The 14561-nt window shown below is 46.9% G+C and overlaps 1 protein-coding gene across 4 annotated transcripts in view; it reads right to left on the bottom strand.

The window, feature by feature from the left end:
* grm5b (glutamate receptor, metabotropic 5b) overlaps positions 1–14561 on the bottom strand; it is a 122591-nt gene that overhangs the window by 9925 nt on the left and 98105 nt on the right. For all 4 annotated transcript variants that reach the window (XM_052503733.1, XM_052503781.1, XM_052503752.1 and 1 more), the window contains exons 12-15: positions 9684–9801; positions 8259–8445; positions 3359–3517; positions 1147–1455 (exon numbers count right to left, since the gene is read on the bottom strand). In XM_052503733.1, coding sequence (XP_052359693.1) covers positions 1147–1455; positions 3359–3517; positions 8259–8445; positions 9684–9801 — 773 coding nt within the window. The remainder of the gene's footprint in view (positions 1–1146; positions 1456–3358; positions 3518–8258; positions 8446–9683; positions 9802–14561) is intronic.

The following is a 14561-nucleotide window of genomic DNA, read 5'->3' as shown; positions in this document are numbered from 1 at the left end:
GATTTTTCTTTGCAACTCTGCCTAGAAGGCCAGCATCCCGGAGTCTCCTCTTCACTGTTGACGTTGAGACTGACTGGTGTTTTGCGGGTACTATTTAATGAAGCTGCCAGTTGAGGACTTGTGAGGCATCTGTTTCTCAAACTAGACACTCTAATGTACTTGTCCTCTTGCTCAGTTGTGCACCTCCCACTCCTCTTTCTATTCTAGTTAGAGACAGTTTGCGCTGTTCTGTGAAGGGAGTAGTACACAGCGTTGTACGTGACCTTCAGTTTCTTGGCAATTCCTCGCATGGAATAGCCTTCATTTCTCAGAACAATAATAGACTGACGAGTTTCAGAAAGGTCTTTGTTTCTGGCCATTTTGAGTCTTTAATCGAACCCACAAATACTGATGCTCCAGATACTCAACTACTCTAAAGAAGGCCAGTTTTATTGCTTCTTTAATCAGCACGACAGTTTTCAGCTGTGCCTAACATAATTGCAAAAGGGTTTTCTAATGATCAATTAGCCTTTTAAAATGATCAACTTGGAATAGCATTGGAACAAAGGAGTGATGATTGCTGATAATGGGCCTCTGTACGCCTATGTAGATATTCCATTACAAATCAGCCGTTTCCAGCTACAATAGTCATTTACAACATTAACAATGTCTACACTGTACTTCTCATCAATTTGATGTTATTTTAATGGACAAAAAAATTAGCTTTTCTTTCAAAAACAAGGACATTTCTAAGTGACGCCAAACTTTTGAATGGTAGTGTATGTATATACAGTTGAAGTCGTAAGTTTACATACACCTCAGCCAAATACATTTAAACGCAGTTGCTCACAATTACTGACATTTAATCCTAGTGAAAATGTCCTGTCTTAAGGTCAGTTAGGATCACCACTTCATTTTAAGAATGTGAAATGTCAGAATAGTAGTAGAGAGTGATTTATTTCAGCTTTTATTTATTTCATCACATTCCCAGTGGGTCAAAAGTTTACATACACTCAATTAGAATTTGGTAGCATTGCCTTGAAATTATTTAACTTGGGTCAAATGTTTCGGGTAGCCTTCCACAAGCTTCCCACAATAAGTTGGGTGAATGTTGGCCCATTCCTCCTGACAGAGCTGGTGTAACTGAGTCAGGTTTGTGTGTCTTACCTTGGGTGCGAACATGCAGCAGAGCGCCACAGTGGCACTGAGGCTGACGCTGAAGCACATGGTGATGATCTTGTAGTTGGAACCGAAGTAGATGGGCACGAAGGCCAGCCAGATGATACAGGTGGTGTACATGGTGAAGGCGATGTACTTGGCCTCGTTGAAGTTGGCTGGGACGTTACGCGTCTTGAAGGCGTAGAAGGTGCAGCTCAGGATCAGCAGGCCATTGTAACCCAGCGGCGCCACCACACCCAGGTTGGTGGTGTAACAGATGAGGTTGACCTGCCGGATGCTGGGGTAGTCGTGGATCACCTGCAGGTAGTAAAGCCATTAGTGTGTCACGTTGGCATGAAGGATCGGGAGACAGGCGCAGGAATGCGTAATAGTTTTTAAAATTGTACCCAAATTACGGCGTGCCATGTAAAGGCACGGGGCGAAGACCAAACAAACACAATACAAAAACACAGGGTTGAAACCCAAACAAAAGAGCGAGGAGTACCTCGAATAAATAACACGAGCATACAATGATTATCACACGGGACGAGACCCGTAATCATCTGCGAAAGCCACACAGCACAGGTACTCACACGCACCAACGGACATTGTAACAATAACAGCACCATAGTGAACAAAGGGCACATAAACTCAGCAAAAAAAGAAACGTCCCTTTTTCAGGACCCTGTCTTTCAAAGATAATTTGTAAATATCAAAATAACTTCACAGATCTTCATTGTAAAGGGTTGAAACACTGTTTCCCATGCTTGTTCAATAAACAATTAATGAACATACACCTGTGGAACGTCGTTAAGACACTAACAGCTTACAGACGATAGGCAATTAAGGTCACAGTTATGAAAACTTAGGACACTAAAAGAGGCCTTTCTACTGACTCTGAAAAACACCAAAAGAAAGATGCCCAGGGTCCCTGCTCATCTGTATGAACGTGCCTTAGGCATGCTGCAAGGAGGCATGAGTACAGCAGATGTGGCCGGGGAAATAAATTGCAATTTCCGAACTGTGAGCCGCCTAAGACAGAGCTACAGGGAGACAAGACGGACAGCTGATCGTCCTCGCAGTGGCAGACCACAGGTACAGGATGGCAACAACAACTGCCCAAGTTACACCAGGAACGCACAATCCCTCCATTTGTGCTCAGACTGTCCGCAACAGGCTGAGAAAGGCTGGACTGAGGGCTTGTAGGCCTGTTGTTAGGCAGATCCTAACCAGACATCACCGGCAACAACGTGCCTATGGCCACAAACCCACCGTCGCTGGACCATACAGGACAGGCAAAAAGTGCTCTTCACTGATAAGTCGCGGTTTCGTCTCACCAGGGGGTGATGGTCGGATTCGCGTTTATCGTCGAAGGAATGTGCGTTACACAGAGGCCTGTACTCTGTAACGGGATCGATTAGGAGGTGGAGGGTCCGTCATGGTCTGGGGCGGTGTGTCACAGTATCATCGGACTGAGCTTGTTGTCATTGCAGGCAATCTCAATGCTGTGCGTTACAGGGAAGACATCCTCCTCCCTCATGTGGTACCCTTCCTGCAGGCTCATCCTGACATGACCCTCCAGCATATCAATGCCACCAGCCATACTATTCGTTCTGTGTGTGATTTCCTGCAAGACAGGAATGTCAGTGTTCTGCCATGGCCAGCGAAGAGCCCAGATCTCAATCCCATTGAGCAGGTCTGGGACCTGTTGGATCGGAGGGTGAGGGCTAGGGCCATTCCCCCCAGAAATGTCCGGATACTTGCAGGTGCCTTGTTGGAAGAGTGGGTAACATCTCATAGCAAGAATTGGTGCACTGCTGTAATTAATGCAGCTGGTGGCCACACCACATACTGACTGTTACTTTTGATTTTGACCCCCCCCCCTTTGTTCAGGGGGACATATTATTCCATTTCTGTCAGTCACACGTCTGTAGAACTTGTTCAGTTTATGTCTCAGTTGTTGAATATTGTTATGTTTTAAAGAGATATTTCCACGTTACGTTTATTCCCTTTTTGTTCCCAGTTTGTTACTCCCCTGCTCCAACATAAATGCAGTTGACAGTGAGAGGACGTTTCTATTTTTGCTGAGTTTATATACAAATAGAATCAGTGGGAATAGGGGCCAGGTGTGCGCAATGAAAGTTCCAGAGGGATCCGTGACACAGTGTCAGCATGTACGTACTGTAAACACACACACACACACACAGTGGGCACAGCCTACCTGTGGGGGTTCCATGAGGAAGAGAGCCACTATGATGCCCAGCTGCAGCAGGATGAGTAGAGAGGCGATGATGAGCTGGGCGCAGGCAGACATGAACCTGGGCTTCTTTGTACAGATCTTCTTCTTACTGCCAGCCAGGATACGGGCTATACGGTTAGTCTGCAACAACAACACAGCCAGGATACAGGCGATACGGTTAGTCTGCAACAACAACACAGCCAGGATACAGGCGATATGGTTAGTCTGCAACAACAACACAACCAGGATACAGGCGATACGGTTAGTCTGCAACAACAACACAGCCAGGATACAGGCGATACGGTTAGTCTGCAACAACAACACAGCCAGGATACAGGCGATATGGTTAGTCTGCAACAACAACACAACCAGGATACAGGCGATACGGTTAGTCTGCAACAACAACACAACCAGGATACAGGCGATATGGTTAGTCTCCAACAACAACACAGCCAGGATACAAGCTATATGGTTAGTCTGCAACAACAACACAACCAGGATACAGGCGATACGGTTAGTCTGCAACAACAACACAACCAGGATACAGGCGATACGGTTAGTCTGCAACAACAACAACAACAACACAGCCAGGATACAGGCGATACGGTTAGTCTGCAACAACAACAACACAGCCAGGATACAGGCGATACGGTTAGTCTGCAACAACAACACAGCCAGGATACAGGCGATACGGTTAGCCTGCAACAACAACAACACAGCCAGGACACAGGCGATACGGTTAGTCTGCAACAACAACACAACCAGGATACAGGCGATACGGTTAGTCTGCAACAACAACACAACCAGGATACAGGCGATATGGTTAGTCTGCAACAACAACACAACCAGGATACAGGCGATACGGTTAGTCTGCAACAACAACACAGCCAGGATACAGGCGATACGGTTAGTCTGCAACAACAACACAGCCAGGATACAGGCGATACGGTTAGTCTGCAACAACAACACAACCAGGATACAGGCGATACGGTTAGTCTGCAACAACAACACAACCAGGATACAGGCGATATGGTTAGTCTGCAACAACAACACAACCAGGATACAGGCGATATGGTTAGTCTGCAACAACAACACAACCAGGATACAGGCGATATGGTTAGTCTGCAGGATACAGGCGATACGGTTAGTCTGCAACAACAACACAACCAGGATACAGGCGATACGGTTAGTCTGCAACAACAACACAACCAGGATACAGGCGATACGGTTAGTCTGCAACAACAACAACAACACAACCAGGATACAGGCGATACGGTTAGTCTGCAACAACAACACAACCAGGATACAGGCGATACGGTTAGTCTGCAACAACAACAACAACACAACCAGGATAAAGGCGATACGGTTAGTCTGCAACAACAACACAACCAGGATACAGGCGATACGGTTAGTCTGCAACAACAACACAACCAGGATACAGGCGATACGGTTAGTCTGCAACAACAACACAACCAGGATACAGGCGATACGGTTAGTCTGCAACAACAACAACAACAACACAACCAGGATACAGGCGATACGGTTAGTCTGCAACAACAACACAACCAGGATACAGGCGATACGGTTAGTCTGCAACAACAACACAACCAGGATACGAGCTATACGGTTAGTCTGCAACAACAACAACAACACAACCAGGATACAGGCGATACGGTTAGTCTGCAACAACAACACAACCAGGATACAGGCGATACGGTTAGTCTGCAACAACAACACAGCCAGGATACAGGCGATACGGTTAGTCTGCAACAACAACACAACCAGGATACAGGCGATACGGTTAGACTGCAACAACAACACAACCAGGATACAAGCGATACGGTTAGTCTGCAACAACAACACAACCAGGATACAGGCGATACGGTTAGTCTGCAACAACAACACAACCAGGATACAAGCGAGGTTAGTCTGCAACAACAACAACACAGCCAGGATACAGGCGATACGGTTAGTCTGCAACAACAACACACAGCCAGGATACAGGCGATACGGTTAGTTTGCAACAACAACAACAACCAGGATACAGGTGATACGGTTAGTCTGCAACAACAACACAGCCAGGATACAGGCGATACGGTTAGTCTGCAACAACAACACAACCAGGATACAAGCGAAGTCTGCAACAACAACAACACAGCCAGGATACAGGCGATACGGTTAGTCTGCAACAACAACACAACCAGGATACAGGCGATACGGTTAGTCTGCAACAACAACACAACCAGAATACAGGCGATACGGTTAGTCTGCAACAACAACAACACAACCAGGATACAGGCGATACGGTTAGTCTGCAACAACAACACAACCAGGATACAGGCGATACGGTTAGTCTGCAACAACAACACAACCAGGATACGAGCTATACGGTTAGTCTGCAACAACAACAACAACACAACCAGGATACAGGCGATACGGTTAGTCTGCAACAACAACACAACCAGGATACAGGCGATACGGTTAGTCTGCAACAACAACACAGCCAGGATACAGGCGATACGGTTAGTCTGCAACAACAACACAACCAGGATACGAGCTATATGGTTAGTCTGCAACAACAACACAACCAGTATACAGGCGATACGGTTAGTCTGCAACAACAACACAGCCAGGATACAGGCGATACGGTTAGTCTGCAACAACAACACAACCAGGATACAAGTGATATGGTTAGTCTGCAACAACAACAACACAGCCAGGATACAGGCGATACGGTTAGTCTGCAACAACAACACAACCAGGATACAGGCGATACGGTTAGTCTGCAACAACAACACAGCCAGGATACAGGCGATACGGTTAGTCTGCAACAACAACACAGCCAGGATACAGGCGATACGGTTAGTCTGCAACAACAACACAGCCAGGATACAGGCGATACGGTTAGTCTGCAACAACAACACAGCCAGGATACAGGCGATACGGTTAGTCTGCAACAACAACACAACCAGGATACAAGCGATATGGTTAGTCTGCAACAACAACACAGCCAGGATACAGGCGATATGGTTAGTCTGCAACAACAACACAACCAGGATACAGGCGATATGGTTAGTCTGCAACAACAACACAACCAGGATACAGGCGATACGGTTAGTCTGCAACAACAACACAACCAGAATACAGGCGATACGGTTAGTCTGCAACAACAACAACAACAACAACAGGGATACAGGCGATACGGTTAGTCTGCAACAACAACACAACCAGGATACAGGCGATACGGTTAGTCTGCAACAACAACACAACCAGGATACGAGCTATACGGTTAGTCTGCAACAACAACAACAACACAACCAGGATACAGGCGATACGGTTAGTCTGCAACAACAACACAACCAGGATACAGGCGATACGGTTAGTCTGCAACAACAACACAGCCAGGATACAGGCGATATGGTTAGTCTCCAACAACAACACAGCCAGGATACAAGCTATATGGTTAGTCTGCAACAACAACACAACCAGGATACAGGCGATACGGTTAGTCTGCAACAACAACACAACCAGGATACAGGCGATACGGTTAGTCTGCAACAACAACACAACCAGGATACAGGCGATACGGTTAGTCTGCAACAACAACACAACCAGGATACAGGCGATACGGTTAGTCTGCAACAACAACAACAACACAACCAGGATACAGGCGATACGGTTAGTCTGCAACAACAACACAACCAGGATACAGGCGATACGGTTAGTCTGCAACAACAACACAGCCAGGATACAGGCGATACGGTTAGTCTGCAACAACAACACAACCAGGATACGAGCTATATGGTTAGTCTGCAACAACAACACAACCAGGATACAGGCGATACGGTTAGTCTGCAACAACAACACAGCCAGGATACAGGCGATACGGTTAGTCTGCAACAACAACACAACCAGGATACAAGCGATATGGTTAGCCTGTAACAACAACAACACAGCCAGGATACAGGCGATACGGTTAGTCTGCAACAACAACAACACAGCCAGGAGACAGGCGATACGGTTAGTCTGCAACAACAACACAACCAGGATACAAGCGATATGGTTAGCCTGTAACAACAACAACACAGCCAGGATACAGGCGATACGGTTAGTCTGCAACAACAACAACACAGCCAGGAGACAGGCGATACGGTTAGTTTGCAACAACAACAACAACAACCAGGATACAGGTGATACGGTTAGTCTGCAACAACAACACAGCCAGGATACAGGCGATACGGTTAGTCTGCAACAACAACACAACCAGGATACAGGCGATACGGTTAGACTGCAACAACAACACAACCAGGATACAAGCGATACGGTTAGTCTGCAACAACAACACAACCAGGATACAGGCGATACGGTTAGTCTGCAACAACAACACAACCAGGATACAGGCGATACGGTTAGTCTGCAACAACAACACAACCAGGATACAGGCGATACGGTTAGTCTGCAACAACAACACAACCAGGATACAGGCGATATGGTTAGTCTGCAACAACAACACAACCAGGATACAGGCGATACGGTTAGTCTGCAACAACAACACAACCAGGATACAGGCGATACGGTTAGTCTGCAACAACAACACAACCAGGATACAGGCGATACGGTTAGTCTGCAACAACAACACAACCAGGATACAGGCGATACGGTTAGTCTGCAACAACAACACAACCAGGATACAGGCGATACGGTTAGTCTGCAACAACAACAACACAGAGAGAATGAATGAATAAATAGACTTCATAGGGGGAGAGGGGGGAAATCTGAAATAGTGACGTTAAACACCGTCTGTTTGGGAAATCCTTATGTCTAGATGTACAAGAACACGGTAGGTGAAAGAATCAAGGTAAAGAGGGGCTTGATGATGTACCTTGGTGACCAGGGCAGAGTAGCTCATGGCAGGTGACAGGCCTATACCCAATCTCTGTAGGTAGCAGTGTGCATCATGGGGCTTGGCGATGAGACTGAAGGTACACAGATAACCCAGACAGATCCCAGCCAGGATGATGTAACACAGCTCTCGGCTAGATGACTTCACCACCGGAGTGTCCCGGAACCTACACCCACAGGTACACACATTTTAGAACCGTATAACAAATTTACTAACAATTCAAATGACATGTAGAAACAATCCCAGTGGAAACACTTTAATGTGTTATCTCCTGGGGTGTTTGTACCCAGTGGAATTGTTTTAATGTGTTATCTCCTGGGGTGTATGTACCCAGTGGAATTGTTTTAAGGTGTTATCTCCTGGGGTGTATGTACCCGGTGGAATTGTTTTAAGGTGTTATCTCCTGGGGTGTATGTACCCAGTGGAATTGTTTTAAGGTGTCATCTCCTGGGGAGTATGTACCCAGTGGAATTGTTTTAATGTGTTGTCTCCTGGGGTGTATGTACCCAGTGGAATTGTTTTAAAATTATCTCCTGGGGTGTATGTACCCAGTGGAATTGTTTTAATGTGTTGTCTCCTGGGGTGTATGTACCCAGTGGAATTGTTTTAAAGTGTTATCTCCTGGGGTGTTTGTACCCAGTGGAATTGTTTTAAGGTGTTGTCTCCTGGGGTGTATGTACCCAGTGGAATTGTTTTAATGTGTTGTCTCCTGGGTGTATGTACCCAGTGGAATTGTTTTAAGGTGTTATCTCCTGGGGTGTATGTACCCAGTGGAATTGTTTTAAGGTGTTATCTCCTGGGGTGTATGTACCCAGTGGAATTGTTTTAAGGTGTTATCTCCTGGGAGTATGTACCCAGTGGAATTGTTTTAATGTGTTGTCTCCTGGGGTGTATGTACCCAGTGGAATTGTTTTAAGGTGTTATCTCCTGGGGTGTATGTACCCAGTGGAATTGTTTTAATGTGTTGTCTCCTGGGGTGTATGTACCCAGTGGAATTGTTTTAAAGTGTTATCTCCTGGGGTGTTTGTACCCAGTGGAATTGTTTTAAGGTGTTGTCTCCTGGGGTGTATGTACCCAGTGGAATTGTTTTAATGTGTTGTCTCCTGGGGTGTATGTACCCAGTGGAATTGTTTTAAGGTGTTATCTCCTGATGTATGTACCCAGTGGAATTGTTTTAATGTGTTATCTCCTGGGGTGTATGTACCCAGTGGAATTGTTTTAAGGTGTTATCTCCTGGGGTGTATGTACCCGGTGGAATTGTTTTAAGGTGTTATCTCCTGGGGTGTATGTACCCAGTGCATATTTTACCAATAAATCAATCAACAGAGTAAGATTTAAAATCACAAAAGTCAGAATATGAAATAGAATTTCACATTTATTATGTTGAAATCTACAAGTTGTTACCTGATGAAGACGGAGGTGACGAAGAATGTGGCACAAAGTCCCAGACAGGCAAAGACCACAGCAGCGATGGGCTCTGGGTCCCCCCAGCGCAGGTACTCCACTGGGATAGGGTCACAGCCTGGAGGGGGGAGGAGGTGGAGAGAGAAAGAGAAAGTGAGAAGTTAAAAACAAACAGCATTGATGCGTTTTTGGTCTCCCTCCCTCCCTCCCTCCCTCCCTCCCTCCCTCCCTCCCTCCCTCCCTCCCTCCCTCCCCCTCCCTCCCTCCCTCCCTCCCTCCCTCCCTCCCTCCCTCCCTCCCTCCCTCCCTCCGCCCACCTCTCCTGGGCTGTGAGATAAGTCTCATTAATTAAAGGGACAGTTCTAATTAGATGGCGTAATGTTCGCTCGGTCTGACACAGAACACCAGGGACGCCAAACCAGACAGAACACTGCTGTTAAAATAGATGAAGTCATTTAACGGCTCTACCTTTAACACAGTCTATAAAGTTTAATTCATCAGTGAAGTAGTTCAGTTTAGAGGCAAAACCCGTCTAATTGCTGAATGGGAGTGGAGTTACCATGAAGAGAATAAGCTAACTCTGGAAGACACTGTTTACTAAAGTTAAATTCAACTCAAATTTACAACCACTCAGGAACTTTCTATTGAGGCCTTGTTATTCCCCTGCTCCATTCTTCAATCCATTCTTACAACATTCTTACAACTATCTCTCTCACTGTCTCACTCCCTCTCTTTCTGTCTCTCTCTCTCTCTCGTTATATCTCTATCTCTCACTGTCTCTCTCTCTCATTCTGTCTCTCTCTCACTGTCTCACTCCCTCTCTTTCTGTCTCTCTCTCTCTCGTTATGTCTCTATCTCTCACTGTCTCTCTCTCTCATTCTGTCTCTCTCTCACTGTCTCACTCCCTCTCTTTCTGTCTCTCTCTCTCTCGTTATGTCTCTATCTCTCACTGTCTCACTCCCTCTCTTTCTGTCTCTCTCTCTCTCGTTATGTCTCTATCTCTCACTGTCTCTCTCTCTCATTCTGTCTCTCTCTCTCTCTCTCTCTCTCTCTCTCTCTCTGTCTCTCTCTCTCACTCTCTCTCTCTCTCTCTCTCTCTCTCTCTTCTCTCTCTCTTGTCTCTCTCTCTCTCTGTCTCTCTCTCTCTTCTCTCTCTCACTGTCTCTCTCTCTCTCTTTCTGTCTGTCTCTCTTCTCTCTCACTGTCTCTCTCTCTCTTCTGTCTGTCTCTCTCTCTCTCACTGTCTCTCTCTCTCTCTCTTCTGTCTCTCTCACTGTCTCTCTCTCTCTCTCTCTCTCTCTCTCTCACTGTCTCTCTCTCTCTCTCTCTCTCTGTATCTCTCTCTCACTGTCTCTCTCTCTGTCTCTTCTCTGTCTTTCTGTCTCTCTCTCTCTCTCACTGTCTCTCTCACTCTTTCTGTCTGTCTCTCACTGTCTCTCACCCATTACAACCAGCATGTCCAGAGATACAACCTCTCTCATCATCACCCAGTGCCTGGGCTTACCTCCGCTGTACCCGCACCCCACCATACCCCTGTCTGCGCATTATGCCCTGAATATATTCTACCATGCCCAGAAACCTGCTCCTCTTATCCTCTGCCCCCAACGCTCTAGGCGACCAGTTTTGATAGCCTTTAGCCGCACCCTCATACTACTCCTTCTCTGTTCCGCGGGTGATGTGGAGGTAAACCCAGGCCCTGCATGTCCCCAGGTACCCTCATTTGTTGACTTCTGTGATCGAAAAGTCTTGGTTTTATGCATGTCAACATCAGAAGCCTCCTCCCTAAGTTTGTTTTACTCACTGCTTTAGCACACTCTGCTAACCCTGATGTCCTTGCCGTGTCTGAATCCTGGCTCAGGAAGGCCACCAAAATTCAGAGATTTCCATACCCAACTATAACATCTTCCGTCAAGATAGAACTGCCAAAGGGGGCGGAGTCGCAGTCTACTGCAGAGATAGCCTGCAAAGTAATGTCATACTTTCCAGGTCCATACCCAAACAGTTTGAACTACTAATTTTGAAAATTACTCTCTCCAGAAACAAGTCTCTCACTGTTGCCGCCTGCTACCGACCCCCGTCAGCTCCCAGCTGTGCCCTGGACACCATTTGTGAATTGATCGCCCCCATCTAGCTTCAGAGTTTGTCCTGTTAGGTGACCTAAACTGGGATATGCTTAACACCCCGGCAGTCCTACAATCTAAGCTAGATGCCCTCAATCTCACGCAAATCATCAAGGAACCCACCAGGTACAACCCTAACTCTGTAAACAAGGGCACCCTCATAGACGTCATCCTGACCAACTGGCCCTCCAAATATACCTCCGCTGTCTTCAACCAGGATCTCAGCGATCACTGCCTCATCGCTGTATCCGCCACGGAGCCGCAGTCAAACGACCACCCTCATCACTGTCAAACGCTCCCTAAAACACTTCTGTGAGCAGGCCTTTCTAATCGACCTGGCCCGTGTATCCTGGAAGGACATTGACCTCATCCCACAGTTGAGGATGCCTGGTCATTCTTTAAAAGTAACTTCCTCACCATTTTGGATAAGCATGCTCCGTTCAAAAAATGCAGAACCAAGAACAGATACAGCCCTTGGTTCACTCCAGACCTGACTGCCCTCGACCAGCACAAAAACATCCTGTGGCGGACTGCAATAGCATCGAATAGCCCCCGTGATATGCAACTGTTCAGGGAAGTCAGGAACCAATACACGCAGTCAGTCAGGAAAGCTAAGGCCAGCTTCTTCAGGCAAAAGTTTGCATCCTGTAGCTCCAACTCCAAAAAGTTCTGGGACACTGTGAAGTCCATGGAGAACAAGAGCACCTCCTCCCAGCTGCCCACTGCACTGAGGCTAGGAAACACGGTCTCCACCGATAAATCCATGATTATCGAAAACTTCAATAAGCACTTCTCAACGGCTGGCCATGCCTTCCGCCTGGCTACTCCAACCTCGGCCAACAGCTCCGCCCCCCGTAGTTCCTCACCCAAGCCTCTCCAGGTTCTCCTTTACCCAAATCCAGATAGCAGATGTTCTGAAAGAGCTGCAAAACCTGGACCCGTACAAATCAGCTGGGCTTGACAATCTGGACCCGCTATTTCTGAAACTATCTGCCGCCATTGTCGCAACCCCTATTACCAGCCTGTTCAACCTCTCTTTCATATCGTCTGAGATCCCCAAGGATTGGAAAGCTGCCGCAGTCATCCCCCTCTTCAAAGGAGGAGACACCCTGGACCCAAACTGCTATAGACCTATATCCATCCTGCCCTGCCTATCTAAGGTCTTCGAAAGCCAAGTCAACAAACAGGTCACTGACCATCTCGAATCCCACCGTACCTTCTCCGCTGTGCAATCTGGTTTCCGAGCTCACGGGTGCACCTCAGCCACACTCAAGGTACTAAATGATATCATAACCGCCATCGATAAAAGACAGTACTGTGCAGCCGTCTTCATCGACCTCGCCAAGGCTTTCACTCTGTCAATCACCAAATTCTTATCGGCAGACTCAACAGCCTCGGTTTTTTGACTGCCTTGCCTGGTTCACCAATTTCTTTGCAGACAGAGTTCAGTGTGTCAAATCAGAGGGCATGCTGTCCGGTCCTCTGGCAGTCTCTATGGCCTCTGTGCCACAGGGTTCAATTCTCGGGCCGACTCTTTCTCTGTATATATCAATGATGTTGCTCTTGCTGCGGGCGATTCCCTGATCCACCTCTACGCAGACGACACCATTCTATATACTTTCGGCCCGTCATTGGACACTGTGCTATCAAACCTCCAAACGAGCTTCAATGCCATACAGCACTCCTTCCGTGGCCTCCAACTGCTCTTAAACGGAAAAACCAAATGCATGCTTTTCTCGCTGCCTGCACCCGCATGCCCGACTAGCATCACCACCCTGGATGGTTCCAACCTTGAATATGTGGACATCTATAAGTACCTAGGTGTCTGGCTAGACTGCAAACTCTCCTTCCAGACTCACATCAAACATCTCCAATCAAAAATCAAATCCAGAGTCGGCTTTCTATTCCGCAACAAAGCCTCCTTCACTCACGCTGCCAAGCTTACCCTAGTAAAACTGACTATCCTACCGCTCCTCGACTTCGGCGATGTCATCTACAAAATGGCTTCCAACACTCTACTCAGCAAACTGGATGCAGTCTATCACAGTGCCATCCGTTTTGTCACTAAAGCACCTTATACCACCCACCACTGCGACTTGTATGCTCTAGTCGGCTGGCCCTCACTACATATTCGGCCAGACCCACTGGCTCCAGGTCATTTACAAGTCCATGCTAGGTAAAGCTCCGCCTTATCTCAGTTCACTGGTCACGATGGCAACACCCATCCGTAGCACGCGCTCCAGCAGGTGTATCTCACTGATCATCCCTAAAGCCAACACCTCATTTGGCCGCCTTTCGTTCCAGTACTCTGCTGCCTGTGACTGGAACGAAAATCGCTGAAGTTGGAGACTTTTATCTCCCTCACCAACTTCAAACATCAGCTATCCGAGCAGCTAACCGATCGCTGCAGCTGTACATAGTCTATAGGTAAATAGCTCACCCTTTTTCACCTACCTCATTCCCATACTGTTTTTATACTGTTTTTATTTATTTACTTTTCTGCTCTTTTGCACACCAATATCTCTACCTGTACATGCCCATCTGATCATTTATCACTCCAGTGTTAATCTGCAAAATTGTATTATTCGCCTACCTCCTCATGCCTTTTGCACACATTGTATATAGACTGCCCATTTTTTTCTACTGTGTTATTGACTTGCTAATTGTTTACTCCATGTGTAACTCTGTGTTGTCTGTTCACACTGCTATGCTTTATCTTGGCCAGGTCGCAGTTGCAAATGAGAACTTGTTCTCAACT

Source organism: Oncorhynchus keta, chromosome 1 (assembly GCF_023373465.1).
Source record: "Oncorhynchus keta strain PuntledgeMale-10-30-2019 chromosome 1, Oket_V2, whole genome shotgun sequence".
Lineage (NCBI taxonomy): Eukaryota > Metazoa > Chordata > Actinopteri > Salmoniformes > Salmonidae > Oncorhynchus > Oncorhynchus keta.
The sequence above is the reverse complement of the archived record's forward strand: the minus strand, read 5'-3'. Positions and strand labels throughout refer to the sequence as shown.